This window comes from Ornithorhynchus anatinus, chromosome 14 (genome assembly GCF_004115215.2).
Source record: "Ornithorhynchus anatinus isolate Pmale09 chromosome 14, mOrnAna1.pri.v4, whole genome shotgun sequence".
NCBI classification, from domain to species: domain Eukaryota; kingdom Metazoa; phylum Chordata; class Mammalia; order Monotremata; family Ornithorhynchidae; genus Ornithorhynchus; species Ornithorhynchus anatinus.
In genome coordinates, this window is record NC_041741.1 from 1,101,213 (window position 1) to 1,127,608 (window position 26,396).

Genomic DNA, 26,396 nt, shown 5'->3' on the forward strand with positions numbered 1-26,396 from the left:
CTTGCCAACCCTCATCCAGGCTGAGGGGCGTCGCTGAGGCGGCCCCAAAACGGCCGCGCCCCCCGCCATCCGCCCCCCATCGCCGGCTTGGACCGGCCCTTCCTCCTCGGGGGAGAGCGGGCGGCTCGGGGGACCGGCTGAGGCCACGCCGGCCGGGCCCCGACGGGGGTCGGGGAGCGGTGGGTTCCTCACGCGGGGGGAAGGCGGCAGGGAGGAGGCCATCTTGGACTTCGGGCCTTTGGGACCGCCTTTAGGCCTCCCTTTGGTCTCTCCACATCGGGGCAGCGGCAGAGCCGGGGGACACCCGCAGCGGTCCCGGCAGTCGATAAAGAGTGGTTCTGGGCGTGCCATTTTATTATCGATCGTCCTCATCGAAGCTGTGAGCAGGGCATCGTACTAAACCGCTAATCGTTGCCGGGGCCAGTGCGGGGGTCGACGCGGCCGCTGCTTGAGGCAGGAATCAATAATAATTAGGGCGTCTTAATAATAGTAATAATGGTGTTTGTTAAGCCCTTACTAAGTGTGAAGCACTGTTCTAAGCGCTGGGGGGATACAAGGTCATGACGTTATTCATGATACAAGGTCATGACCATGTCCCACGAGGGGCTCACAGCCTTTATCCCCATTTTATAGATGAGGGAACTGAGGCCTGGAGAATGATATTGGCATCTGTCAAGCGCTTACGATGTGCCAAGCACTGTCCCAAGCGCTGGGGTCGATACAAGATCATCAGATTGGCCCCCAGTCTTCATCCCCATTTTACAGATGAGGGAACTGAGGCCCAGGGAAGTGAAGTGACTGGCCCAAGGTCACACGGCAGATAAGCGGCGGAGGCTGGATTAGAACTCATGGCCCCTGACTCCCCAGCCCGCGCTCTTTCCACAGAGCCACTCTGCTTCTCGAATTTTACCCATTTCACCCACTTTCTACACACCCTTCAAAAAAAAAAATAGCTCTTTGCTCCCCGATGAAATTGGGAACAAGTTTGGTTGCTTCTTTAACCATCACTGTGGGTGACGAACCGCATCGTTAGATGGTAAACGTCTCGGTTAGATGGCACATTCTTTGAAGGAAGCCATCTGACTCTTTGATTTAGTACAGTGCTCTGCCCACAGTAGCTGCTTAATACATCCTTTTTTCTATCACTTAAAAAATGATCATTTATGGGGCGCCTACTCCTGCCAGGTGCTTGACAATACACAATAGAAATGCAATAAAAGACACAGTCCCGACCTCCAAGGAATTTAAACTTCCCCCACTCTGCCAGTAGAATCGATGTGTACTTTGAAATGTGATATCAGAAGACTTGGACCTTTGTAAATGCTTCATAATTTTTCCCCTGGGCCTCTTAATTTCCTCTTCATTCTGTAGGGAGTCTGCAGTTTCCCTAATTAAATGGAACCCTGGGTTCAATTTTTACTTCTTCTTGTGGGAGTGTCATTCTCCCTCCAATATTTAAGCCTCAACCCCAAAGTCGAGAATAGGGTAGCATGAAATTTTGGATTGATGTGGGAAAATCCAATGTCCCAGATTAAATAAAGTAACCTTAGGGACACTGTATTATAGTACACTATAGTATGTGAATCACAAAAATCAGGGTTAATATATATTTTAAATGTTTGAAATTTAAAATGGATTTTTTTTTACCAGAATTGAAAAAGATAGCCCTGATGATAGCTCCTGAGTTACATATATTTTTTAAAGTTCCAAATTCGAACCCCCTGTATTTTTTTGATTGCTTTTGCGACTTGGTAGAATGCTCCTAACTGTTGTGAAACTGTAAATAGGGGTGGAGATAAATTTTTCCACAGAGTTCACTATGTACAATAAACCCATTCCCGTTTGAAAAGAAATTGTATGTGTAGGGAAATATCTTTTAGTCTTAGTAATTTGGATAATGTAAATACTCGTGATTATGTTTTGCTACTCGTAATAATCTTTCTTGTAAACATTAGTCTGTTTTCTCTTTACACAGTCGTCAAAATGAGTGACAAGCTGTTCATTAATTTGAACAAATTTCTGCTAGAACTTGGTAAGTTGCATTGCAAAAGTAAAAATCAAGATAATGTTATATCTCATTTTTTTAATATATATTTTGACAATGATCCATAACCAGAAAAGGGCTATTTTCATTTTAGTTTTCCAGTCTGAGCGAGACTCAACTGCTAAGGAAGATGTGATGCAGTTAACTCAAAGTAAGTTTAGTTAGATATGAAGTATCTATTTCGAACTGAGTGATATTTGGTTGTGTTTCCTTGATGCTTTCTGGGGATAGCGTGCTTGGTTGGCCCTAGGTAAAATATGATGCTGGGTGGTACACATTTTGTTTCTCCCTAAGTGTTTAACAGCAAGGTGGGGCCCTTGCATGGAATTTGTCAGTTTTCAGAAACATCGCTTAGGATCCTAAACCCACTTAGAACGTTTAGAGCCCAAATTAATAACGTTGGTATTTGTTAAGCGCTTACTATGTGCCGAGCACTGTTCTAAGCGCTGGGGTAGACATAGGGGAATCAGGTTGTCCTACGTGGGGCTCACAGTTTTCATCCCCATTTTACAGATGAGGGAACTGAGGCGCAGAGAAGTTAAGTGACTTGCCCACAGTCACACAGCCGACAAGTGGCAGAGCTGGGATTCGAACTCATGAGCCCTGACTCCAAAGCCCGTGCTCTTTCCACTGAGCCACGCTGCTTCGACTGTGTGGCTTCCCAGAAACAATCAATCAATCAAAATTATTAATGAGCACTTACTGTGTGCAGAGCTCTGTACTAAGTGCTTGGGAGAATACAATATAACAGAGTGGATAGACACATTCCCTGCCCACCAGCAGCTTACGGTCTAGAGGGGGAGACAGACATTAAAATACATTATAGATATGTACATTAGCGCTAGACACCAAGGACATTTTTTGGGAGCTGGTAAACTGATTTTCCCCTTCACCACCTTACTTTCCCCTCCCTAGGGCCTGCGTTACTGCTGTGCCATAGACTTCCTTGTCCCCAGTGACATTTAGCAACCTAATTGTTGGCTCTGAGTCAGCAACGCTAAGTATTTCTTGGAACTATCAGAAGTATTTTTCAAATGAAGTAAACCTACTCTGTTTTCAGTTTGCTCCGCAAAAGTTCTGGAAAGTAAGAAGTGCATTTTAAAACTGCATGAAAATATAAACAAAAGCGATGATGAAATTGTCAGCTACCAGAAGCATAAGGAGCATTTCAAGGACAGCTGTATCAAGTATGTACTTGGCAGAAAGCAACTTTTGAAATCTGAGTGGTTTTTCTTAAGATTTCCAACAAGGGAGGCAGCTAGAATGGTAGTTTTGAGATTCCTGGAAGCTCAGTGGAGCATTCTCCTCTGGCAATTGCACTCTTCCCAGATTGGAGGCAGAGAGAACCCTCCCTTTGGCCTCCCGGCTGGCCTCTCCAGAGAATGCCTCAGCTGCCAGAGCACGCCATGGACCAGCTTTCTGGCAGCTGGGAAAAGCCATTGGCAAGCTTGTGGCAGCACTGGGCGAGCAGCTCTAAGGACATAAGCTCCATCTTGGCTGAGTTCTGGGGAAAATGGCACGCCCAGAACCACTTTTCCTGTATAGAAGTGGGGCACCCTGTTTCTGAGTGCAGTTGTGCGGGGTTGCCCTCTCTGCTGGAAAAGGGATCCAAACTCATTGGTTTTAACGGTGATACTAGATCTCGCTTAGCTTGTACAGTATTATATGCTAATAACACATTTTGATTTGTTCTCTAGCTGGAAGCCAACATACGATGTCCTTTACAAGCATGAAAATTATTTGCAAGAACAATTTCAGAAGCACCAGGAATCCACTGAAAAGGACAAGTACATGCATCGCTTCAATTTTGAAAATTATCATTATTAGTGCAGGATTAATAATACATTGAGAAGTTATAAATCAGTATGGGATTTCTGTTTTTGGAAAGAGAAGCCCGTGCATAATTTAGAGTATCTGTTTTTGAAGCATATCATTGCTGGTCAGTAACATTAGAATACTAAGGGTCTGGACAGCAAATTCCCAAGGAATGCATCGATCAGATTGGTAGCTGGCGACATTACTGGGTTTCTCAACCCTTAGGGTCTCATGCTAATGGTGAGGATTTGGGGGCTCTCTGGGGGAATTGAGGTTACAAGAATGTGGATTCTGCAGGTACTCTCCCAACACCCCCTGCCTTACGTTGAGAGGGGAATGGGGAGGAAAGGAGAGGCAGCCACACCTACTCTGATGAGAAAACAAATCCCCCAGTCTTTATTCAAGGTTGTACAAGGGATCAGCTCAGGTTTAAAGCGATGGATTTAGGAGTAGTCTGCAGCCCTGTTCAGTATACTGAATCACAAGATAAACAGTAGTGATTTCAGCCTTTGAACCAATTAATAAAGTTTATAAACAACTGATATATACAGTAATAATTTCTTACAGTAGAATTTAGATATCTAAGTATCAAAAGGCAAGTGATCTTAGTGATAGAAAAGATCCTATGTTTTAATTTTTCAACATTAAATTTCCATTATTGGTTTTGGAGACTTCTTTCACCATGACATTAGAAAAGTCCTGATTTTACAAAAAGTGGGCCACTCTTTACTAGCCACAGTGGTCTTGAGGGTAGGGGAAGGACAGATTATTTTGACCACCCCCACTTTGAAACAGGGGAGGGTTAAGATTTCTGTTTCTAACTTATCCAGAAAGATCACAGTTTTTTCCCCACGTACTTGCACTAGTTGTTCTTCTAATAAGCACTGATGAATTTCCAAGGGAAAAAAACCCAGGAAAGGTAAGGGCCTTAGGTACATAAGAATGGCATTTGGGCCAGTGATTACATAGAGAATATCACTTAACTGAAATCTGGTATTTCTCGTCGAATTGTAAAATGTACTTTATGGAATATGTTTAATTTTATTCTGCTATCATTTATGGCATTGAGAGAAATAAACAGTTATTTCATTTTTTGTACAGAAAAATGTATCATGATTATATGAGTCAGCATAAAAAAGTTTTTGCGCAATACCAGATCACTTATTCGGAACGTACTCTAGCAAAGGAGTATAATAGAAAAAAAGCAGAATTTGAAGTCATCCATAATCGAGTTCTGTCACAAACTGAACAATTTAAATTAAAGGAAACCACCCTTATGGAACTTCTAGGTACAAATATTGCTTTCATTACTATAATTTTATTATGATAATGATGAATTTCCTCAATGAATAAGACTTAAATGTAATTTTATTTTTCAGTTCCTGCACCTTTTAGGTCACTTCCTCACTGGGCGTTACTGATGTATCCACAATGTACAGTTTCTGAGTGTTTATCAGAGAAATAGGTGGCTGTCACTTTTAATTTGTGACAGTTATACTTGCTTTTAATGAAGAACCATAAAAAAGTAATGCTTTGGATTAAACATTAATTGATATCATTTTAAAAAATTACATAAAGGTTATCAGGACATATATTATTTACATTGCTTTTTTACATCCGTTTGATAATATAATTTGCCTTGTGAAAGGGAAAGTTCAAATTTAATTCAGATTTAAATTTTATATCTTGATTTTTATGATTACAAGTTTTCTACCATGTCTAATTTGCATAAATACTATTTTAATCTGTTATTTCTTAGAAGCATATGCATACTGCTGAAGTCTTCAAAGATATTTTTGGTGTTCTACTAATAAAATTTGGTGTAATATTTGATATTTTTAAATAGTTTATAAATATACTAATGGTCATTCCTTAACAAGAAAGTGCTAATTTGAGATATAAAACAGAAGACACCCTCAAACAAGCTGCAAGTGTTACCCAGAAATCACTATTGCTGAAGAAAGAATCAGAGGAAATGGAAACAAAACTTCGGTCTTTGAAAAATGTACGTACGGCACTGAATTGATTTTTTTGTGTAGGTTTTTGCCCAAGTGTATTTGCTTATGAGCAAGCAGTCATACCTAGATATGCTAAGAAACATTGGTAGAACCAGATTTGCTTTTAAAACACTTGCTAGTCTCAGTTTTCTTAGTGCCAGAGAGACAATGAATATCAGATCGGGAAAGGTGATTTAGGACAAATAACATTTTGACCTGAATCCCATACCCAGAAGTGGAGAGGATAGAATAACTTTCTCATCTCCCACTTGGGAATTCTCTGTGGGTTCCAAAACAGAATTGCTGGATGAGTTCTAGCCCCAGTTTCAGTTGTCTGCAACTGGTCAGAAGGGAAAGGAGAAAAGGAGCAATTGTTTTATGCCCTGCATAAAGTAAGGTCCTGCATTTTGAGCAGAACTGGATATGGCCATTGGAAACCCATCAGTTTTCCTGCTGTGGGGAAACCGAGGACCACCCCTTTTCCACCCCTTTTCAGGGATTTAGGCAGAGAGGTGCGGCACCTGCAGTAGGAAGACTTTCTCCAAGCTCTGCTAAATATACAGAGGGATGAGATCAAGTCCTTCTAACAGTTTTGTGACTTGGACCCGTAACTCTGTCCAGAAGTAGATCTTAACTCTCGATAGGGCTCAGGACCAAGATGTCTTCTGAGCATGGGATGAAAAATCTCCCAGATTTTTTTTTGGCCCAAAGCAGTCCCTTTAGGCTCATCATAGTACAGACCCTCATCCTCTGATTCCCTCTGATTAAAGCTTATTTCAAATCAGTTGCTGTGTCTTCTTCCTATCAGAAGTTACCAGCCTAGAGGGTCTCTACAAATGGAGACCATATTCATTCCATTGGAGACCTCTGATCTAGGCAGATCACCATCTCAGACATTCACCTGGTGATTTGACAATTTGAGCTGGCAGGTGATTTGTTGAGGGTTAAGTCTTTTGAGGGTATCTTTGGTTCAACCAATTGGAATTACCAGTGGTTACTCTATGTTCTTTTATTTTCTATTATTTTTCACTTGGGAGCAGCTGGCAGAGATGAGCAAAAGGAAAAATTATCATTGCCTTATTTGCCAGTTTAAACAAAAGCCTTTGAGAGGTCCACTGAAAAAAGTAAGGCTGAATATATGACCTATAAGAATTAATCTTGTGATTTCATGTAAGATATACCTTTCTATATTTATTCATTAAGAAAAACCGACGGGATTTTCCTCATAAATAATTTCCAGAAACAACTGTTTGGAAGTTAATTTTTTGGTAAAAATTTTCCTTTAAGCAGGTTGTCCAATTTTCAGAAGTTAAGAAGCCTATTGAAAATACTGAAAAAAAAAAAGAAAAAAACCCATTTAAATCAAGGTACAGAGTGTTATATTTGATTTTATAAGAGATGATACTTGTATTGCTACAAATCATTCAGTTTGTACAGTAGTAATCATATTGTTCTAAAACAAACCCAATCCTGGATAGTCCCCCAAAATTTGATACTTCAAAAGGAAAAATAATTTTGCATAGCCTATCACCCTCTTTCACACATCATCACAATACTTTGACATATAGATACAATGCCCTTTACTCACATCTGTTGAAATTCACTCCTTCAAAGGAAAACCTCCCCCCCACCCGCCCCCGTCCCCCCGCCCCAACAGTTTCACACAGGCACTGTCTGGTGAAAATGATGAATGGGAGAAGGTTTGAATATAGAAAGTAGGCCAGATCACTGATTCATTCTGTGTTCGTTCTGTGTTTTAGGGTCCTAAAAATCATAGTCTCTGACTTCTAGAAGGAATTTTGAGAGATTACCAGGTTTACAGCCCCTGCTTTTAGGCAGACGAATAGCGAAACCATCCAAAGTATATGCCGATCTGCCCTGGTTGCTTATTCCAGTGTTTTATCACCCTGCTAGTCATGAAGAGTTATCTTCTGCTTTAATTTAGACATATTTTCTCTTGTTTAACCCTCAGAGGAATTGTAAGGTGGCTGGTCAGTATCTCCACCCCGGTCCCCCACACAGTGAGAACCCTTGGTATTGCACTAAAGACGGTTACTAAGCTATCCCTCAACTCTTTAGCTTTTCCTAGGTTAAACAGCCCCATTTCCTTATCTTGTAACTAATCATTTTGTGGCACTTCTCTATATTCTTTCAGTCTCTCCTCATTGTTTTTAAAAATGCAGTGACCCACACTGGACATAGTATTTTAAGAAGGGTTGACCAGTTCAGCTCTAGCACAAAGATCATTTCCCAACCTTGCATGCTATGCTGCAATTGATACGTCCCAGGACCATGTTGGCTTTTGTAATAAGGGTGCTACATTGCTGATTCTGGTCATCTGTGACCTGTAGACTTTTGTCTACTGTTCACGTGCCTCCCCAGCCTAGTCCTATCCTGACTCTGTGTTTGTTTTAGCATTTGTTTGTTTGTTTCTTCCTTTTTGTGTGATCTGACAATAGGTTAGAAAGATCCAATGAGTTGAGCATGACTTGCTTTTTACCCAGCTAAGATTACTTCATCTTAATGTTTTTCTAGGGACTGCAGATCAGTTGATAGTTCAGGTGTCTTTTCGGAGAGTTGCATTAGTGTCTGAAATTCCCAGGACCTTCATTTTTCCTTTTTTTGAAAATCTATCCCATCCTAGCCTACAGCCTGGCATGGCTCTGCCCTCCATGAAGTCTCAAAAACATTTCCTGAAACACCAGTGTTAGACAATCAATCAATTGATCATTTTTATTGGGGGCCTTCTGAGTCTAAAGCAGAATTAGTAAGAATGGTCCCTGGCCTCAAGGATCTTGCAGTCTTGAGGGGCAGGCAAACTCTAAAATAGTTATAGGTAGTAGGAAAAAGGAAAAGAAGAAATATATATGAGTTCCCGCTTAAGTTCCTCCACATAAGTGCTATGGGAGATTGTGAGTACTTAAAGTTCTTAGGTGGCCCAAAAGTGCTGAAGTGACAGTTGGGGATATGAGCATGGGAGATTAAAAATTAAATGGGAACGTTGTTTTGGAGGGTGTAAAAGGAACAAGAGATTTGTCTTGTTTTCAAAGTAGTATGTCCTTCCAGCATGGTGCATATAAATTATGAGGTAATTTAAGAGGGCAAGAGCACCTGATTATCCTGGACAGTTTACATCCTTGTAGCCCAGCCTCTTAATCGTGTTGTTCCCTCACCCTGTCTCAGTTAATCCAATCAAACCAGAGCTGGGATGATAAATCCAAGACTTCCAATTCTGTCCCAAATATAATACCCTAGGTCGCAATTTTTACTCAAGGATATCTTGTTATTGTTAATTTTGCTTCCCCTTAAATTCTTATGTTCTTGTTCCATTGTTTTAAAAGATTTGTTTGTAATCTCGGTATATGCTATATAGGAGAAGGAGAAAGTACCATCTGAAATTACTTTGAAATTTTAGTTATTTCAAGCAATCCTCCTTTTCTCAATTCCTATTTAATAATTTTATTTGAATCTTCTCTTTAGGATTTCTGAAGGACTCGAGCGTCGGCGACGATATCAGCGCAATAGAAAAGTGTTTCCTCTCTTTAGTTCTCTAAAATCAGTGAGACCTAAAAAACGGTCCAAGCCCTTTTTGGAACTGAGAAAACCAGGTAAAGTTGCTATTTTTATGAAAATGATATATTTACTTTTGGGTCTTCTACAAACCTGGTGCTGGAACCAGTGAGTAGCTGCATGATCTGGATTCCTTATACCCCAGGAAAGCAAGCTGGGGTCATAAGGCACCTTTACATTTGATTACACTATCCTGAATCTGGGCAGAGAATTGGGCCTATTGTCAATTATAATGAAGTTAATAAAACTAAATTATTATAGTATAGCAAGCCATTAGAGAAAATTTTCCAATACTCTCTAGATCCTTTGTATCTTCAGGTAATTCAGGATTCATTTTAAAGTTAGATGCTTAATTCACTCATTTTTAACCATGTGGTATATTATATGACTTTCCCCCTGCAAATAATTTGAATGAGGTTTATTAATAAACAACTTAGGTAAAAGAGGAGTAAGATCTTCGGGCAGTTCATCATTGGCCAGAATTAGCGTCAACCAAGAGGAGAACGAAGGAAAGGTAGGTTCTCTTTTTGTAAAGTTCCCAAGAGGAGCTAAATGTAAATCCCTGTAGAGTTCTTGCAAGTGTGAACTGTGGGGACTCCTACACGTGATGTTTCTGTTGCAAAGCTTTGGACCCCGAACCTGAGCCAGCAGTAGTATACCGGAAAGCCGCATCAAAGTTACAACTCGGCAACATGGCCCTCTCAGGACAAAAGGAAAAAAAATCTACTTTTGCTGCTGACTCCACTGACCACTGAAGTTGCAGCAGGGGGGAAAGAGGTGACCTGCAAGTGGTTGGCAGAAAGCAGCTCCTCCCTTGACTGTGCCAACTGAGCGAAGAGTATAAAAGGACTCACACTGATCTTTGCCGATACACCCTGTCCACCCAGTGGCATTCACACAGACAGGGAAACATTCTGAAAGCAGCATGGCTCAGTGGAAAGAGCCCGGGCTTGGGAGTCAGAGGTCATGGGTTCAAATCCTGGTTCTGCCACTTGTCAGCTGTGTGACTGTGGGCAAGTCACTTAACTTCTCCGTGCCTCCGTTACCTCATCTGTAAAATGGGGATTGACTGGGAGCCTCACGTGGGACAAACTATTTACCCTGTATCTACCCCAGCGCTTAGAACAGTGCTCTGCACATAGTAAGTGCTTAACAAATACCAACATTATTATTACAACTTCCAGACTGACACAGAGCAACATACGTACACACACATACATATTGACATACCTACAGATACTGAAATGTAAGGATTTAGGGAAACCCATACAGTCACTTACATGGAACATTTACACAATACGCTCTGGCACACATATAGGAAAACGAGTTTAACACTGACACAGGGAAATGCATAACTAGGCAAAGAAATCTGCCTCAGACATACATGCCACAAGAGGACCCAGTGGGACACACCTGGGCACAAATACAGGCCAACTGATGCACAAAGGGTGAGACACACAAGCCCCAGTATTCAGAGGGAAAACCCACAGACCTATCACATTCACACACACACACACAGGTTAACTTAGAGGCTTGTAAACCAGAGAGGAGCACACTCTCAGAGAAACACAGAAAACGATCCAGGGATAAGTAAACATGCTCACAGGTGTGTTCACCTGAACACATACACATACACAGGGACCCAGGGAGTTAGAACTGATAGGCTCATTCAGAGGCCTCAAAAGAAAGGCTCACAAACCCATAGGTGAAGGCATCCATTCTTTCTTAGTATGAAATGATAGCCGCTAAGAAAGAAGTTGAAGTTTTTGAACTTCTGTGTAGACTCTTTTGATAGTGTATTTTAAATAATTCCAGTTTTTAAATATTTAATGGCTAATGGTCTCATCCTATCAATCAGAGCACTGTACTAAGTGCTTAGGAGAGTATAACAGAGTTGGCAGACACGTTCCCTGCCCACAAGGACGTTATAGAGGGGCAGACAGACCCCTCTGTTGTCAGTTTCTCTACATCGGGGTGAGGCTCATAAATGCAATAAAATTGCACTAATTCAGACTAAAGGGGGTGAGGAAGGTCAAATCTGAATTAGTGAAAAAATAGACTAGGTGCCACAGTCAGTGAGTGCACGGATGAGCCCAGCTTAGTTTTAGCTTTCTGGTGTTTGTACTGGTCTGTGTTTCTCTGAGTGCCCCTTTGAATTTGCCCAGGATGGCTGGAAATGAGCTGGGACTCTGTGACCCAACACTCCTCACCAACTCCCATCTGTTTTTGAATATTTCTTGCTTCTTTGAAGCATAACGGAAGGTTTGTAAACCCTGGTGTTGACTGAACAGCTCCTTCTTTAATTAAAGCCAGCCTTGACTTGGCAGCAGTAGACAAAGGAGAAAGGCAAAAAGGGGAGTGTAATACTTTCAGACATTATCTTGAATTCAGAATTAATGAGGTCTAAGTTAATATGATTTGAATTTTTAGCAGAGAACGAATTCAAAATTGTTCAGACTTTTAAATAAATTAGGAAAAGGTCTGGGATGGTAACAGGAATCTTGTCATTTGTAAGATGATTTTATTGCAAAAACTAAGTGTTTTTCTAATTGGGTATAAATGGGGTTGTGTAGAATTAATCAATCAGTTGTATTTATTGAGTGCTTTCTGTGTGCAGGGCACCGTATTAAATGCTTGCGAGAATGCAATACAGTAGAATTAGTAGACATGTTCCCTGCCCAAAAGGAACTTAAAGGACAGACAGACATTAAAGATTTTTACAGATATGTGTTTAAGTACTGTGGGCTGAGGGTGGGTTGAATATCAAGTTCTTAATGGGTACAAATCTAAGTGCAAAGGCAACACAAAAGCAAGTGGAAAGAGCACAGGCCTGGGAGCCAGAGGACCTGGGTTCTAATCCCAGTTCTACCAATTGCTTGATGTGTGTCCTTGGGTGCCACTTAACTTCTCTGTGCCTCAGTCACCTCATCCATAAAATGGGAATTAAATCCTCCTCCCTCCAATTTAGATTGTGAGCCCCACGTGGGGCAGGTACTGTGTCCAACCTCATAAGCTGGTATCTATGCCAGGACTTGGAACAGTGTTTGATACAAAGTAAGCACTTGAGAAATACCATAAAAATTACAGAAAGGAGAGAGAAAAGGGGAAATCAGGGAAGGCTCTAGGAGAAGATATGATTTTAATGAGACTTTGAAGGTGGGAAGAGTTGCAGCCTGTCAGATACGAAGGAGGAGGAAGTTCCAGGCCAGAGGGATGACATGGGCAAGGGTTCGGTGGCCAGAGAGACCAGTTTGAGTTACAGTTAGTAGGTTGGTGTTAGAGCAGTGAGAAGTGAGAGTGCGGGGCTGTCAGGAAGTCAGGGAGGTAAATTGGGAGGGGGCAAACTGACAGCTTTAAAGCTGATGGTAAGGAGTTTCTCTCTGATGTAGAGGTGGATGGGTAACCACTGGAACAGGAAAGGACAACATATATCTCCATGCAGCATCGGTGCGGTTGCGCCTGAGAAATTGGTCTCCTGTTGCAACAGCCTGACCCAGAAGGTTCCTAGTTCTTCTGAGACCTAGCTTGGGAGTGGAGGAGGGTAGGGGCTTCCAAGAGCTGAAGGTCACAGTCTGTCTTGTTCAGGGCACCCATAGAGGTTTACCTATATTGATTCTCTCATACAGACACAGGCACTGACCCAAGAGACACACTAATACCCACAGAGATACACCGGCACACGGAGATAAACATGCATCCACCCAAAAAGATACACAAAACATGCAACTACACAGATGCAACAAAGTATACAGATGTGAGCACTTGCGCATGCACACACACACACTCACATATACACACATCCTTAGAAGTTCTTACCAGACAACTTCAAGAATTAAGGAGGTGGTCAGCAATGGAAGGTTTGGAAGGTGTTGAAAGAGAAGGAGAGAGGGCACTTTCCAGCAATTTTGGAATCTGGGGACCGAAGACAAGGTAAGGAGGTATTTTGGTGGAGAGCAGGAGCTAGAAAGATTTCATGGAATGGAGGAACGGGATGGAGGAGTGGATTTAGATTTCTGAAGTCAGAGTGGGAAGGGGGTGGAGATGGGAGAAGGAGAAAGCCCTCCTAATTACCTCCTGGTCTGTCTGACTGGCTCTTTGTGGCTACCTCGTTGACTATCCTTTTTCCTTCTTTCATACATAACTGGGCATGTGTGTGTATCTGTCAAGACATAGAGATTCTTCTGGTGTAAATTTAACATGTCAGTTTTAAGTATTCCCTTTGGTTTAGGAATGTAATGACTCTGCAGTGAGTAAGCTTTCGAAATATGACCAACTTGCTGCTTCAGTTAATTTGCAAGAATTGCTGCAGTTCAGGTAACCTTTTAAATTAAGATAATATTTTATTTCTGATCAGATTTTGATATGATCTAAAAATAACTTGTGGTCTTTGTACAATTGTAGAAACCCAACTGCTCAGAAACCATCAAACTATAAGAAGTCATTTGACCGAGGAGAAAGAGGTATTTGCCCAGCATATTATACCTACAAGGAGTTGGGGAATTAAAAAGCAACTTTTTCTGATTTTCATTTTATAATCCTAAAATTGTCTCTAGGAATCAAAATTTCATTAAGACTTCCAGTTCATTTTCAATTAGGTTAAATTTTGTATTCCCTTGACTCAATCGTAAATTTCACACACAGCTTATTTCAACACAGATAAAGCAAAACAAAAGATACTGTAAAGCTATTGGAGATTATGTTGTTCTTGATAAAGGCATGACACAGTTTGTTAAAAAGTTATGTTTTTGTAGATTCCTGAGTCACAGGAAACAGTTTTTGTTGTCATTAGGCATGACAACTCACCATTAGAATGTGTCCAAATCAAGTTGTAGGCCGTGAAAGCAGCCTGGGAAAGACGAGGCAAATTCTGCAAATAAGTTTGAAAAACATCTACAGAACTGAAAATGTTTTTCCAGCTTGTCAGATTTTCATGACTCTTTACTTTTAGCATTTGTTTTAGCATTGAGGCAGTGGATGTTAGTTAACATTAGTCGCCAAGAAGTGCGTTATTCGTGCTGGGGACTCATTTTTCATTTTCACTTTGTAGCCTGATACTTTTCAGATCTGTCCACTTTCCCTATGATCTCCGGCTCAGGGGCCTGTGATCATGGGCAAAAGCTGCCTCATATTACTTGGTGCTATGGGACCCTCCCCTAAAGCAGAGTTTCCTATTGCTGTTAATCAGCTTGGCAGTGGAGAAATGGTGACAATGACAGGTAGCTGGGAGGAGTATCCAAAAGGATGGTTCATTAGGAGGGATGACCAGGAATTAGGAGACGGGGGCATGGAAAGAAAGGAATACACTAAAATGGAGTGGGCAAGCAGACCCTCTGGTCAACTGAGGACCTTGCTTACTAGTTCTTCTGCACTGCCCTGGACGGATGGGAAAATAAGCTACCCTGCTTGAGCCAGCGCCTGCCTGTGCCCTCTGCATGCTGCCAAGGAGGGGTAGGGGCAGTTGGCCTGTGATGCCCGGGGCATTTCCTGGGAGCATCCAGATTCAAAAGAGACCACGGAGACTCATCCTTCCTTTGCCACTGGGAAGATGTATGAGCATATGTCCTCCTGAGTTTAATTGGAATACGGCCCCTGATAACTGATTTCAACTCCAAACCCTCCTTTGAAAAATTAGGCGAGGAAAAAAATAGCAGTTTTCTTTGCAGATGCTGAATGTCAAGATGAGAATCCAAAGAGGGCGGTAAATGATTCTACTTGCATCTCCCATGTAAGCTAAGTGCTTTTGTAATTATAATCAGTTTAAATGCTATCAGTAACTTCAGATGGCTGGATAATTAAATCGCATCCTTACAAAGTGGGAGGGATCTTCAGTCTTGTAGGCAGTCTTGTTAGTCACAGTCAGAATGCACTAATCAAATCTTATGCTCAGTTGTGTCATCTTTGAACCCGGACACTATCCATTGTGGATCGTATCTTAGAATAAGTATTAGTAGTCATTTTTATTTCTCAGATTAATCTCACTTTTAGATATTAGTTACTAAAGTATAGGCATAGATCAAGTGCATTATAATGATCTGTTCTTGAGGTAAATATCTCCTAGTTATTAGGCAAGTATTACAACAGAACTCTGATTTGACTTGTTGCCAGATGTATATTACACCCCCTGTCTTAGAGTTTCAAGTTCTGTTGAATTTATTTTCTCATATGTGCTATTAAGTGGGTTTTCCAAAAACTGTGACATTGACAGGATACCAGCGCTGAAAACTTTGGAGAGTCAAAAGAAGATTATCCTGTAGCAGTATACAAAAATATTGAACAATTCCCATGTGCACCTAAGAGCTCCTCGGTTGGAAGAAATACTGAAATTTTGAGAACATCTGAATCTACTGTGATGGAAGGACAACTTCCTCTGACATCTCCATTTGTATTGTATGATTTATTTCTCTTTGCATTTTTTTGTCTGTTATAAATGCACGTGTTTACGCCCCAGTGGGAACATGACAGGCATAGACGAGAGAGTGCAAGTAACACTGCCAAACCACTAGCACTACAATTACTTCCTTCAGAGGTTTTCGTAACTGGACCGAGCCTTGTCTCCTTGTTCTTGACAGATACCCTATCCTATAAATGTTAACACTAACCATAGTCCTTCCAATGCCTGAAATTAACCCCCCATTCCCCTCCTTAATTTCTGCTGGCCTAAACAAGATGTTACTGTCCCATTCCCTTTGCCAACTGCAAGGAAATTGGGCCACATCTCTTGTTTTGGGGGAGGTTGCTTTGGATGGATTCCCCCCTGGCTAACAGTGGCTGAAATAGTCCCCTAGAGGCCTGAAAACATGAATGCCCCTCTTAGGACACAGAAATTCCCTCGTTATAGCGCTGTTCTTTAAGCACCCTTTCGCCATGGCAATACTACTGAATTTCAGTGCTGGTATTTCTTGCAGTTCACTCTCATATTGAGGTAGTACCTCAGAGTTTAAACACCTCTCTTTCTCACCTCCACATCCTTTGGAGTATTTTGAGTGATGGCAGTAAGTAGTGACTGATTCATAATGTATAAGCACAAGGTGCCTGTTTGCTGAAGAGGATGTGAAAGCTAGCACTTTGAAAATTAAGCGCTTACATATTAACACATAAGAGAATCAAAGTAGTTTATTATTGGTATTTATTCACATTGCTATTTGATCATGTAACCGTGGGCCTGGGAGTCAGAGAACCTGGGTGTTAATCTTGGTTCTGCCACTTGCCTGCTCTGTGACCTTGGGCAAGTCACTTAACTTCTCTGTGCCTCTGTTTTCTCATCTGCAAAATGGGGATGAAATTACTATCCTCCCTCCCACATAGATTGTGAGCCCCATGTGGGGCAGAAACTGTATCCAACCTGATTATCTTGTACCTCCCCCAGCGCTTAGAGCAGTGCTTGGTACATAGTAAGCACGTAACAAATACCACAATTATTATTGTTTTTCACTTTTTTTAAAGACACTTCTATCTGTCAATTTTTTTGATCTTGGGGATGCATCAGTGTACATTACAGGATCTATTGGAACCCATGCTTCATTGAACTTTTTGTTTTGGTGGGGAGGTATCCTGGGAAAGTTGAGTTACTTCACTAAACAAATTTGTGAACAGACTCTAAGACCAATCTCACAAGACCCGGGGAGACTGGATACCCAAACCACTCCCAGAGCAGGGCAGGAGTTTAAGTTATAGAAGCTGCTGAGGTGGCTCCTAGCTGTCTTTGCATCTGAAGAGAATGCGTGTAGCCTTGCCATGGATGCTTCTAGTAAGCCCCAAGCCTGCCCCCGATCCAAAGTACGACAACATCCACAAATTAACTGGTTGCTGAATCCCATCAGTCCCACACCCTTCCACTGACAGCCAGAAAAGTGGGCAGGCAGCAGGACCAATGACCCTAGCTTTGATTCCCGAGAAGGTGTGTGATGTCACCACAATTTGGGGTAATTGGAAGACCACCTCTTTTCCCCACGTGCCCACCTCGGGAACTCTTAGTGCTAAGAAGAAAACCTAGTTGGGATGCGGCTGAGCTCTGAATTTTCCCACAGGGTGGGAAGTGACTCCTGGGGTTCTGGTCACACTGAAGAGTGACACTGAGGACTGCTGCTGTTGCCGCTAAGGCTGCTGACGCTTCCGCGACCTCCCTCTGCCTCTGATTCCGGGCTGCAGCATTCGCGAGCCCATCCCGCTCTCCCCGTTCCCTTATTCTGCTCACCTCTGCTCCACCCTCACCTCTGTTCAAGCGACAGAGATGGTGGGAGTCTCTGTGTCGGGAGGAGAAATTAATACTGTTTCCTTCTTTTCTTTCTTTTACCATAACAGAGATCAAAATATAGACTCTGAAGGTCCAAATCAAGACGCATCACCCACAATTCCTTTCTTTCTGACATCTGCCACCCAGTCACCTGGATTCAGTTTTTTTGATTCTGCTCTATTTACAGGAGACTCACCGAATCAGGTACTTGAGTACATGACTGTGGGCTTTGATTTTTGCTCTTATTTTCTCATTGCCTGGCTTTTTTTCACAAATGGATTGATGAGGGTAGATCAGAAGCTTCTTGAGGGCAGGAATCATATCTTCCAACTCTTGTACTTCCCCCAAACAGTCAGTACAGTCCTCTGCACACCGTAAGCATTCACTAAATATCATTGATTGACTGATTGATGGATTGAATTTGAGATATGGCTGATTCAGTTTCCCAGATAGGTGGAGTTGCAAAAACTGGCAGCAGCCCTTCCAATCAGCACGTCTAGCTGCTCACAATACATTGCTGTGCCTCCTTGGGGCAGGCAAACTTAACAGCAGGAGGAACGACATTCACAGAATTTGCTTGGGTCCCAATGGGGTTAATGACAGCGGACTTGTTAGCCAGCCAGAGAGAGGCAGAACCTGGGGAGAGGCATGCCCCCCGGGCCTTTTCCAATTCAGTGCCACTTTGTGGGTGGGTTGATGCATTGCTGGAGCAGATCTGGGCTCCATCAGAGCATTCTAGTTCGCTCAGAAGGGTTCCTGACTGTCCATCTGCCGGTCGGGCTTCCTCATCTGCCTGAGGGTCCTTGGGCCCTGGGTGTCTGAACAGAATTCAGGAAGCCCTCCCTGGGGTGGGGAGAAAGAAGGACAGCGGGGAAGATGCGCCCCTGGGTTTTCCTGATCCTGTCCTATATCCCAGTTGTCACGCCCAAGGCTCCAGAGCTGGCTTGGGAATGGAGATTTTGAAGAGAGCATTCTCCGGCCGAGATTGGTGCCTTTTGACCCTAGTACCCCAAACAGCCCATTCACGGGGCTGGAGCAGGGGAAGGGAAGAACTGACTGGAGCCTAGTGCTCTTCTCAGGTTTCTTAAATGATTTTCCACTTGTCTGTTTGAATTTGATTTTGTTGGAAAAGCCAAAAGTATTGCATCTTTTCTTCCTCTCAAAATGTGAATGTAATTTTGTTCCCAACTTAAAGCGAATGTAAATTATTTTTCAGTTTGCTGAGAATTATTCTGCTGAAAATTTTAACCGAGGCTCATCACAGAAAGATATTGGTAAGGCTTTTAATAAATAGTATATATCTGTGTCCTTATTTTGCAGTCCATTGTTTTAATGAGAATAGGGCAGTTAGAAGGTTTTCTCCCATAAAATTCAATCTGCATTCCAATACCCTTGCCCTTTCTCAGGCAGAAGAGAAATTTTAGAGTAGAATAGAGATGAGGGGATACAGAATAAAAGGACTAAACCACAAGGTGAACATAAAGCTAATTGCCAGATGGAAGACTAAGTGAAAGAAAAATTGCCTGCTCATCACTATCCCGGCAGATGAAGAATTACTGCTGGGTTAATATGTGACCCAGGCATATTTAGATCAAAAGTGGAAATTTCCTCTGAAAAAAATCTAATCCAAGATACGCTTTCCCTGTGTAGACTTCACCACTTTGCCTGTTGATGTATCCAATATTGACTTATACAAGTCAGATTAAATTATTTGAAAAAAGAGAAAACATTTTAAAATAGGTATGAAAGAATATCAAATTAAGGATTTAAATGTGATGTATTTTCTCTTAAGTGATGGCTCACGTTGAACAAACTGGTTAGGAAGTTTGACTGGCCAGGAAGTGTTGCAGGTGGCCCAAGGAGATAATAATAATGTTGGTATTTGTTAAGCGCTTACTATGTGCAGAGCACTGTTCTAAGCCCTGGGGTAGACACAGGGGAATCAGGTTGTCCCACGAGGGGCTCACAGTCTTAATCCCCATTTTACAGATGAGGTAACTGAGGCACAGAGAAGTTAAGTGACTTGCCCACAGTCAGCTGACAAGTGGCAGAGTCGGGGTTCGAACCCATGAACTCCAAAGCCCGTGCTCTTTCCACTGAGCCACGCTGCTTCTCTAGATGTGGCCCCCTAATGCCATTTAGCTAATATGGATACATTTTGGAGGCACTGTTGAAGAGGTATCCAACCAAATATTTTACAAGAGCTTGCTTGCCACCCACAACTGATGCAGGGTCGGTAGGGAGAGCCTGCCTATAAATCAGAATTTACAGTAGGGATTAGTCACTCTGGAACAGCTGTCTGACCTTGCTATTCTTCCAACTGAAGAGGTGACTCGATAGAGCGAAAGTCCTGGGCTCGTGTGTCGGCAGGCTAAGCTTTCTTTGTCGGAGGGGGTCACTCTTGGTAGAGGTCTATATGCTAAGGGGACCACTGAAGTGTACCTGTCTCTAAGAGTCTGTCTTTGTGATGGGTATGGAGCCCTCTCTACTCTGTAGTCGTATATATGGGTCCATATATATTCTTCAGGATGGTGTTTAAGTCTTTGTCAACCCAGGCTTTTTAGCTTGTTCTGCATTCCTCGATAAGCTTTGGGAAGCATGTCTTCGGTCAGGGTGTGGGACATCGGCAAGTTGTGGTGTTATACAGTGTGGGTTTGGCCACAGGTGGCTTGTAGAGTTCCGACTCAGCGTCATCAACCCAATCTCGGTGCCTTCTTCTGGAAGCCCCCACAGCCTAAAGCTGCCGGGAAGAGAGCTTCCCGTGGAGAGACCCAGCCTTTGGCTACATCTGTAGGGGCAAGCAGGGTTCTTTGCCCCCAAAGACCTGCTCTCTCGCTGCTCTGAAGTTCTTGGTGTGTTTCATTCTTTAGCTGTGTTGGTTGCCTGGGAAAGGTGGATGCCACTTTGGGATATATTGGCTTTCTCATAAGTGAGAGTTTTGAACGTGGCAGCGGATGGTCAGTCCAACACTCAGAGCCATACAGAGAAGCAGTGACATGATCCTCACCATTGGCTTTAAAGCTCTCCATCACCTTGCCTCCTCCTACTTCACCTTCCTTCTCTCCTTCTACAACCCAGCCCGCACACTTTGCTCTTCCGGTGTTAACCTTCTCACTGTGCCTTGGCTTCACCTGTCTTGCCGACGACCCCGGCCCATGTCCTACCTCCGGCCTGGAATGCCCCCCTTCCTCAAATCTGCCAGACAATGACTCTCCCCCCTCTAAAAGCCTTACTGAAGACACATTTTCTCCAAGACGCCTTCCCAGACTAAGCCCCACTTTTCCTTTGCTCTTCTCTCTTCTCCCCACCCCACAGCCCTTATATATATATATCTGTAATTTTATTTATTTATATTGGTGTCTACTTGTATTGATGTCTGTCTCCCCCCTCTAGACCATGAGCTTGTCCTGGGCAGGGACTGTGTCTATTGCTGTATTGTACTTTCCCAAGCACTTAGTACAGTGCTTTGCACACAGTAAGAGCTCAGTAAATTTCAGTTGAATGACTGAATGAGTGATGCTCTCTAGGTTACATTGTCAGACTGAGATATCAGCCATAAGTTCCTCCTACTTCATTCATCCTACTCGGATCTTGGATGTGTTTTTCTCATTGAAACAGCAGAAATCTCTTTTATGAGATGACTTCTGGTACATTTACTGAGCTGGCTGTTAGGTTGGCTGTTGGTTTAATTTAGCAATCCTGAGTTTTGTAGTGATTTTTTGCTCATTCCAGCATCACTGCCCGCACGAGCCTTGAAATCAATGAAATCTTTCATGAGAATGAGCTTATCAGACATTGGTGCAGCTGTCCTGAATCTGTGCAGATCCTTCTAGGATCTTTCTTCCCTCCCATTGCTGGCGGTCATGGTGGGATATATGCTTGATGAGAATGATGCAGCACCTCTGTCTCAGAGACAGAGAGAGGTTCATTAAATGCTCACTAAGGCCAGGCCGCTTGGGATTTGACTCAAGTGATCCTCTGCGCAGAGTAGATGCTAAACATTGTTGAAGTTAATGAAATAGCCCCTTCATTCGTGCAAAACATAAAGCAAATCACAGTTAATGTTCTACAAATTTATATTGGAATGGCGTAATGAAATCTTTTCTTAATATAGTGAAAATTTTACCTACCTCATAAGTGGCAGAAATATTTGGTAGGCTAGCTTTTGAGTCATTCTGGAATGTAATTAAATATTCTCCTTCTTAAATAATTCTAGGAAAATCAAAATATAATTCTATTTGCCCTATTTAAAGTTTATCTCAAGTCATTACTTTTAAATTGTAGAACTCTTTCAATGTCACAGTTGCTAGTATATTCAATTCACTGGATAGCAAATATTACATTTGCAACTCAAAATACATTTTAATTTAATATTTCTAACCTAAAATTTTTATTTTCTTTAGGAGACTTATTTGGGAAATTGGAAGAAGATACATTTACATTTGCATTTCCAACGGAGTCTTCAACTCATAAATTTGAAGGTGGAAAAGATGACTTCAGTTTCTCTTTTCCATTTGAATCCGATCAGAGTTTGCAACCATGTTCCTCTACATCTTCTCCCCAAACTACAAAGCAGCTTATCTTTTTTTGAACACATTTCTTGAACTATTTTGCTATTCTGTCAGTGATTAATTCATAGTTTTTCACTGTTGTTTAGAAACACAGTGAACACTCTCTCTTCTGTGACATAATGCAATGAGCAAACAATGAGTTGGTTTAAAGGATTTTTGTCATTTAAATATTGAAAGAAATTAAGCATACTTTCACTTCATTTTTGTTCCTATTATTAGCCTTGTTAAGTATTACCTTTAATGGGTCTGACTGCGGCTTCTATTTAAGCAGAACTTCCATGAACTCCAACAGAGTTTGTGTTTCTGGATCCTCTTAAGTGTTTTGTTTTCTCTGTCTTTTCAGATTAAGTAGTTTAACTGATTTAAATCCTTTTCTGACTTTACTGGAAACATTAAAATAATTCCAGCGGCTTTAATAAAGTACAAGAATTTCAGTGATAACATCCTTAGTGCCATTTTTGCTTGGTTTCCTGAAAGATTATTTCCATTTCTCTTCTATAAACACTGATTAATTTATTGCTTACATACAAATATTTGTATGAATTGGTTGAATTTGTATGAAGATACATGAGAATTCACCAATTTCATAATTGTTTTATTGTGTTGATTGTTGTCTGTGGTTTCTCAAGTAGCACTTTTTGTAAATTTCCTGACTTGATAAAGAAAGTTTAAGACTGCTTTAGAAGTAATGGAAATGTTGTTTCAAAGGAGCGAAAAAAGTTATCAGTGGAAAAAAAAAGAGTTTCAAATATTTCCTCACTACCAGGCAGTCTTCATGACTGTTGGTAAGGAAAGGCAGTGTTTTCAAGATTTGTTGGATGGAAATGACCCTGAGATTTAATGGAGAGACCCAGCCTTTGGCTACATCAGCAGGGGCAAGCAGGGTTCTTTGCCCCCGAAGACCTGCTCCGTTGCTGCTCTGAAGTTCTTGGTGTGTTCCATCTCAGGGATGGAAATGACCCTGAGATTTAATGGTTTGCAGTTCCTCATGATTGAAACAACTTAGTGACGCAGAAAAACGTGTGATGGGTCATGCCGATTAAGCGACACAACATGATAGGTGAGAAATCAATCAATGGTATTTACTGAGCATTTACTACGAGCAGTGCATTGTAGTAAGTGCTTAGAACAGTATAATGAAAAATGCAGTATAGTGGGAAGGCAGAGAATTGAGATGTAGATGGGAAGGACAATTAGAAGTGTGAGAAGGAAGAAGAGGCCTGGATGAAGGATGGAAAGACACTCTAGGAGGCAGAGAGGAGATGGTGATGTCAGCTCTATTTGCCCTACCCCTAATATATTTTAATGTCTGTCCCCCCTTGTAATAATAATAATAATAGCTGCGGAAAATGTAGCCCAACAGGTCGCCGTCCTCGAAGGAGTCTCTCTTTGGGAGGACTGGGAGGCGGAGGGGCAAAACCAAAAAAACTGCACGATGGTCTAGCTTCTTGCCCTTGCTGGAGGGGGACTTATGAGAAGACTGGGCTCAATCCATCATGGGTCTGATTTAATAGCAGTGATTCTCCTATAAGTCGTAATATGGGTTTTTTTTTAATTTATTTGGGACGATGACTCTAATTTTAGCATAGGTTTGCAAAGAGGAGCTACTCTGGTTTCGAATGATTGGGTTTTGAATATTAAAGACATCCCCATGCTGACTTTGAGGCACTTTTGAGACCGTAGCTAGTTTGTTATTGTAGTTTGCATTTAGCCTTTTAAACTGAAACCTAATTCAGAAAACCCTGGTGTTTCTAAGCGGGATGACACACCATTCATTCAAGTCCTTTATACTTTTAATCTCCTATCCGTTGTGCAGATGCATCCAGCACAGCCTACATTGTCCGCCAACACCTCCAAGCTCATTGAGGGCAGGGAATGTGTCTGCTTATTGACATATTTTACTCTCCCAAGCGCTTAGTAGAATGCTCTGCTCACAATAAATATGATTGAATGAATGAGTGATACTCCTTTGGGATTCAGCCTGGGAACAAATGCTGGGTAAGAAATCCAAGATGTAGTTGGAGAAGAATAACTGTCTTTCCTGTCCACGGGTTAATTTTGCCCCAGATAGATGAATTAGAAAGGTTAGGTTATTTTAGGACATTTTCATAGTGAATAATTGAAAATTCATTTTAATTCTTTCCAAGTTAAGAAGTCAAAAAACATTCTCCATATCAGTAATTTATGACATGAAAATCGGTCTTTTTTTGGATCCACTTTTTCAGAGATATTTGTCTAATTATAGCGAAACCAAAAATCATTTCACACTATTCTTGAATATGCAAATGAAGCTATAGTGAAGTTGAAGTTTACAGCAGTGAAGAAGCAATCATATGCTCTAGTATTAATACACTTAAGCATTTCAAGGAAATGAGCTTAAAAATGCTACTTACCGTAGCAGATTGGAATGTGTAGATTTACTGTATTAAAAGGCAGTAATCTCTCTGCTACCAGGCTGATTGCACCTGGTAGGAAGAGTCAGCTAATCCCTTTGGGACAATAGCATAAGATAAGGATTAGTTTTTCATTTGCTGCAACTGAGTAGGTCATTAGGATTCCGAAAACACTAATGAGCCCCGGGTTGGATGGGGTTGGATTGGATTGGCTACCGTGAAACCCCGAGAAAGGTTACCCCTTCTTGGAATAAATGATCTTAACCTCTAAAGATGAAGTTTCCCTGCTTGCTGAAGAAAAAACACAAAGGTATTATCCATCAGGAAGTGATTGTCGAACTGAAATTAGCCCTTAGAGGTTTTCCTTTGGACCTGGATGATTGCCAAGGTGTTTGCCTTAGAGTTGAATGGCCATTTAGAAACATTTCTGTTGCCTTGCTCGCTAGTTTTGATCTTGATTTCTCTGGAGTTGACACAAGTCACATGTAATAAAGTCTCTATTCTTGGTGGACAGGGTCTGGCCTAATGCTCTCTGACTCACACCATGGTTGTCTGCAGTCCAGTGGTTCTGTTTCCGGACACATCAGTTTGCGTTCTGATGTTAGCACCCAGCCGGGAAAATGACCCCTCGCACCGTTGGCCGTGGCTCCGGTCCAGCACCTTGCTTGGCTCGAAGCACCGGCTTGGGTGCTCTTTTAAAGACTTGGGATGCCTGAGCTTCCAGAACTATCCATTTTTTCCAAACTTTCAGTTCACCATCAATCTTAAAGAAGAAAGCATCTCTTGCTCATGCAATCGCTTTCAAGTGGGGAGTGACTGGACAAAAAGAGATTTTCGAAGTACAAAAAGATGGGTTGTGATGTAGATTTAAAAACATTAGTTATTTGTTTAAACCACAATCCTTAATAGATAGAAGTAGTGTGGCCTAATGGTTAGAGTATGGGACTGGGAGTCAGAAGCACCTGGGTTCTAATCCTGACTCAACCATCGCTCTGCTGTGTGACCTTGGGCAAGTCGTTTAACTTCTCTGTGCCTGTGTGAGAGCCCACTGTAACAGGCAGGCCGACTGATGAGCCACACTCAGGACAAGGGTGATGAATTCAGAAAGGTTAGAAGATCAACAGGGCAGCTTTGAAAGAGAGATACGTGCTCCAGATGGCAAACGTTCCACTGCCTGCAGCGTGGCTCGGTGGAAAAAGCCCAGGCTTGGGAGTCAGAAGACTTGGGTTCTAATCCCCACTCTGCCACTTTGTTGTGTGACTTTGGGCGAATCACTTCACATCTCTGTGCCTCAGTTACCTCATCTGTAAAATGGGGCTTAAGTCTGTGAGCACCACGTGGGGCAACCTGATTACCTTGTATCCACCCCATGTGCAGAGCACATAGTAAGCGCATAACAAATACCATCATAATTATTATTTTTATTATTTGGGTTTTGTACTAAAGTAAATTCACTGTTGCATTCAACTATTTCCTCAGCTATGTCACACTTCCTGTTATTTCCTTGTTTTTGCTTCTTGAGTCTTGTACTCTCTATTTCTAAAGATTTTTCCCTGTCCATCAGTCTGTAGTGCTCTCCTGAGCGCAGAGTACAGAGCCTGGAACTCGATAGGTGCTCAATATATGTTATTGATTGAATGTTATGTTGGAAGGGGGCAGTTTTTAGATGCCCACAGTGGTGAGCAGAGATCTGGCCTGTCCTCAGAACTGGGTGGAGGGGAGGTGTCAGCAAACCCAACAGAATTCTGGGCCCACCGAAGCCCGCCCCCCACA

The 26,396-nt window shown here is 41.9% G+C and overlaps 1 protein-coding gene across 4 annotated transcripts; it reads left to right on the plus strand.

Annotated features, from left to right (window-relative positions):
* Nucleotides 1–22,671, plus strand: C14H14orf39 (chromosome 14 C14orf39 homolog). 4 transcript variants are annotated; one of them, XM_007659538.3, is made up of 18 exons: nt 1–179; nt 1,976–2,032; nt 2,139–2,195; nt 3,105–3,231; nt 3,742–3,831; nt 4,961–5,148; nt 5,239–5,281; nt 5,744–5,864; nt 7,144–7,223; nt 9,337–9,464; nt 9,864–9,940; nt 13,655–13,740; nt 13,828–13,886; nt 15,090–15,151; nt 15,632–15,813; nt 17,728–17,863; nt 18,876–18,933; nt 22,063–22,671. In XM_007659538.3, the coding sequence occupies exons 2-18, from the start codon at nt 1,984–1,986 to the stop codon at nt 22,248–22,250; spliced, it is 1,731 nt and encodes a 576-aa protein (XP_007657728.2). In that variant the 5' UTR covers nt 1–179; nt 1,976–1,983; the 3' UTR covers nt 22,251–22,671. The 4 variants fall into 4 exon arrangements, with proteins under 4 accessions (XP_007657728.2, XP_039770043.1, XP_007657729.2 ...); XM_039914109.1 differs by having other exon boundaries at nt 7,147–7,223; XM_007659539.3 differs by lacking the exon at nt 1–179 and adding an exon at nt 218–379.
* Nucleotides 22,672–26,396: the final 3,725 nt, after the last annotated feature.

Excerpts from the sequence above, each read along its gene's own strand:
- C14H14orf39 (XM_007659538.3), top strand. The coding sequence starts at position 1,984 with ATGAGTGACAAGCTGTTCATTAATTTGAACAAATTTCTGCTAGAACTT. Across the intron at positions 15,152-15,631 it reads ATTCTACTTGCATCTCCCAT|GATACCAGCGCTGAAAACTT; the intron begins GTAAGCTAAGTG and ends TGACATTGACAG. Across the intron at positions 18,934-22,062 it reads CTCATCACAGAAAGATATTG|GAGACTTATTTGGGAAATTG; the intron begins GTAAGGCTTTTA and ends TATTTTCTTTAG.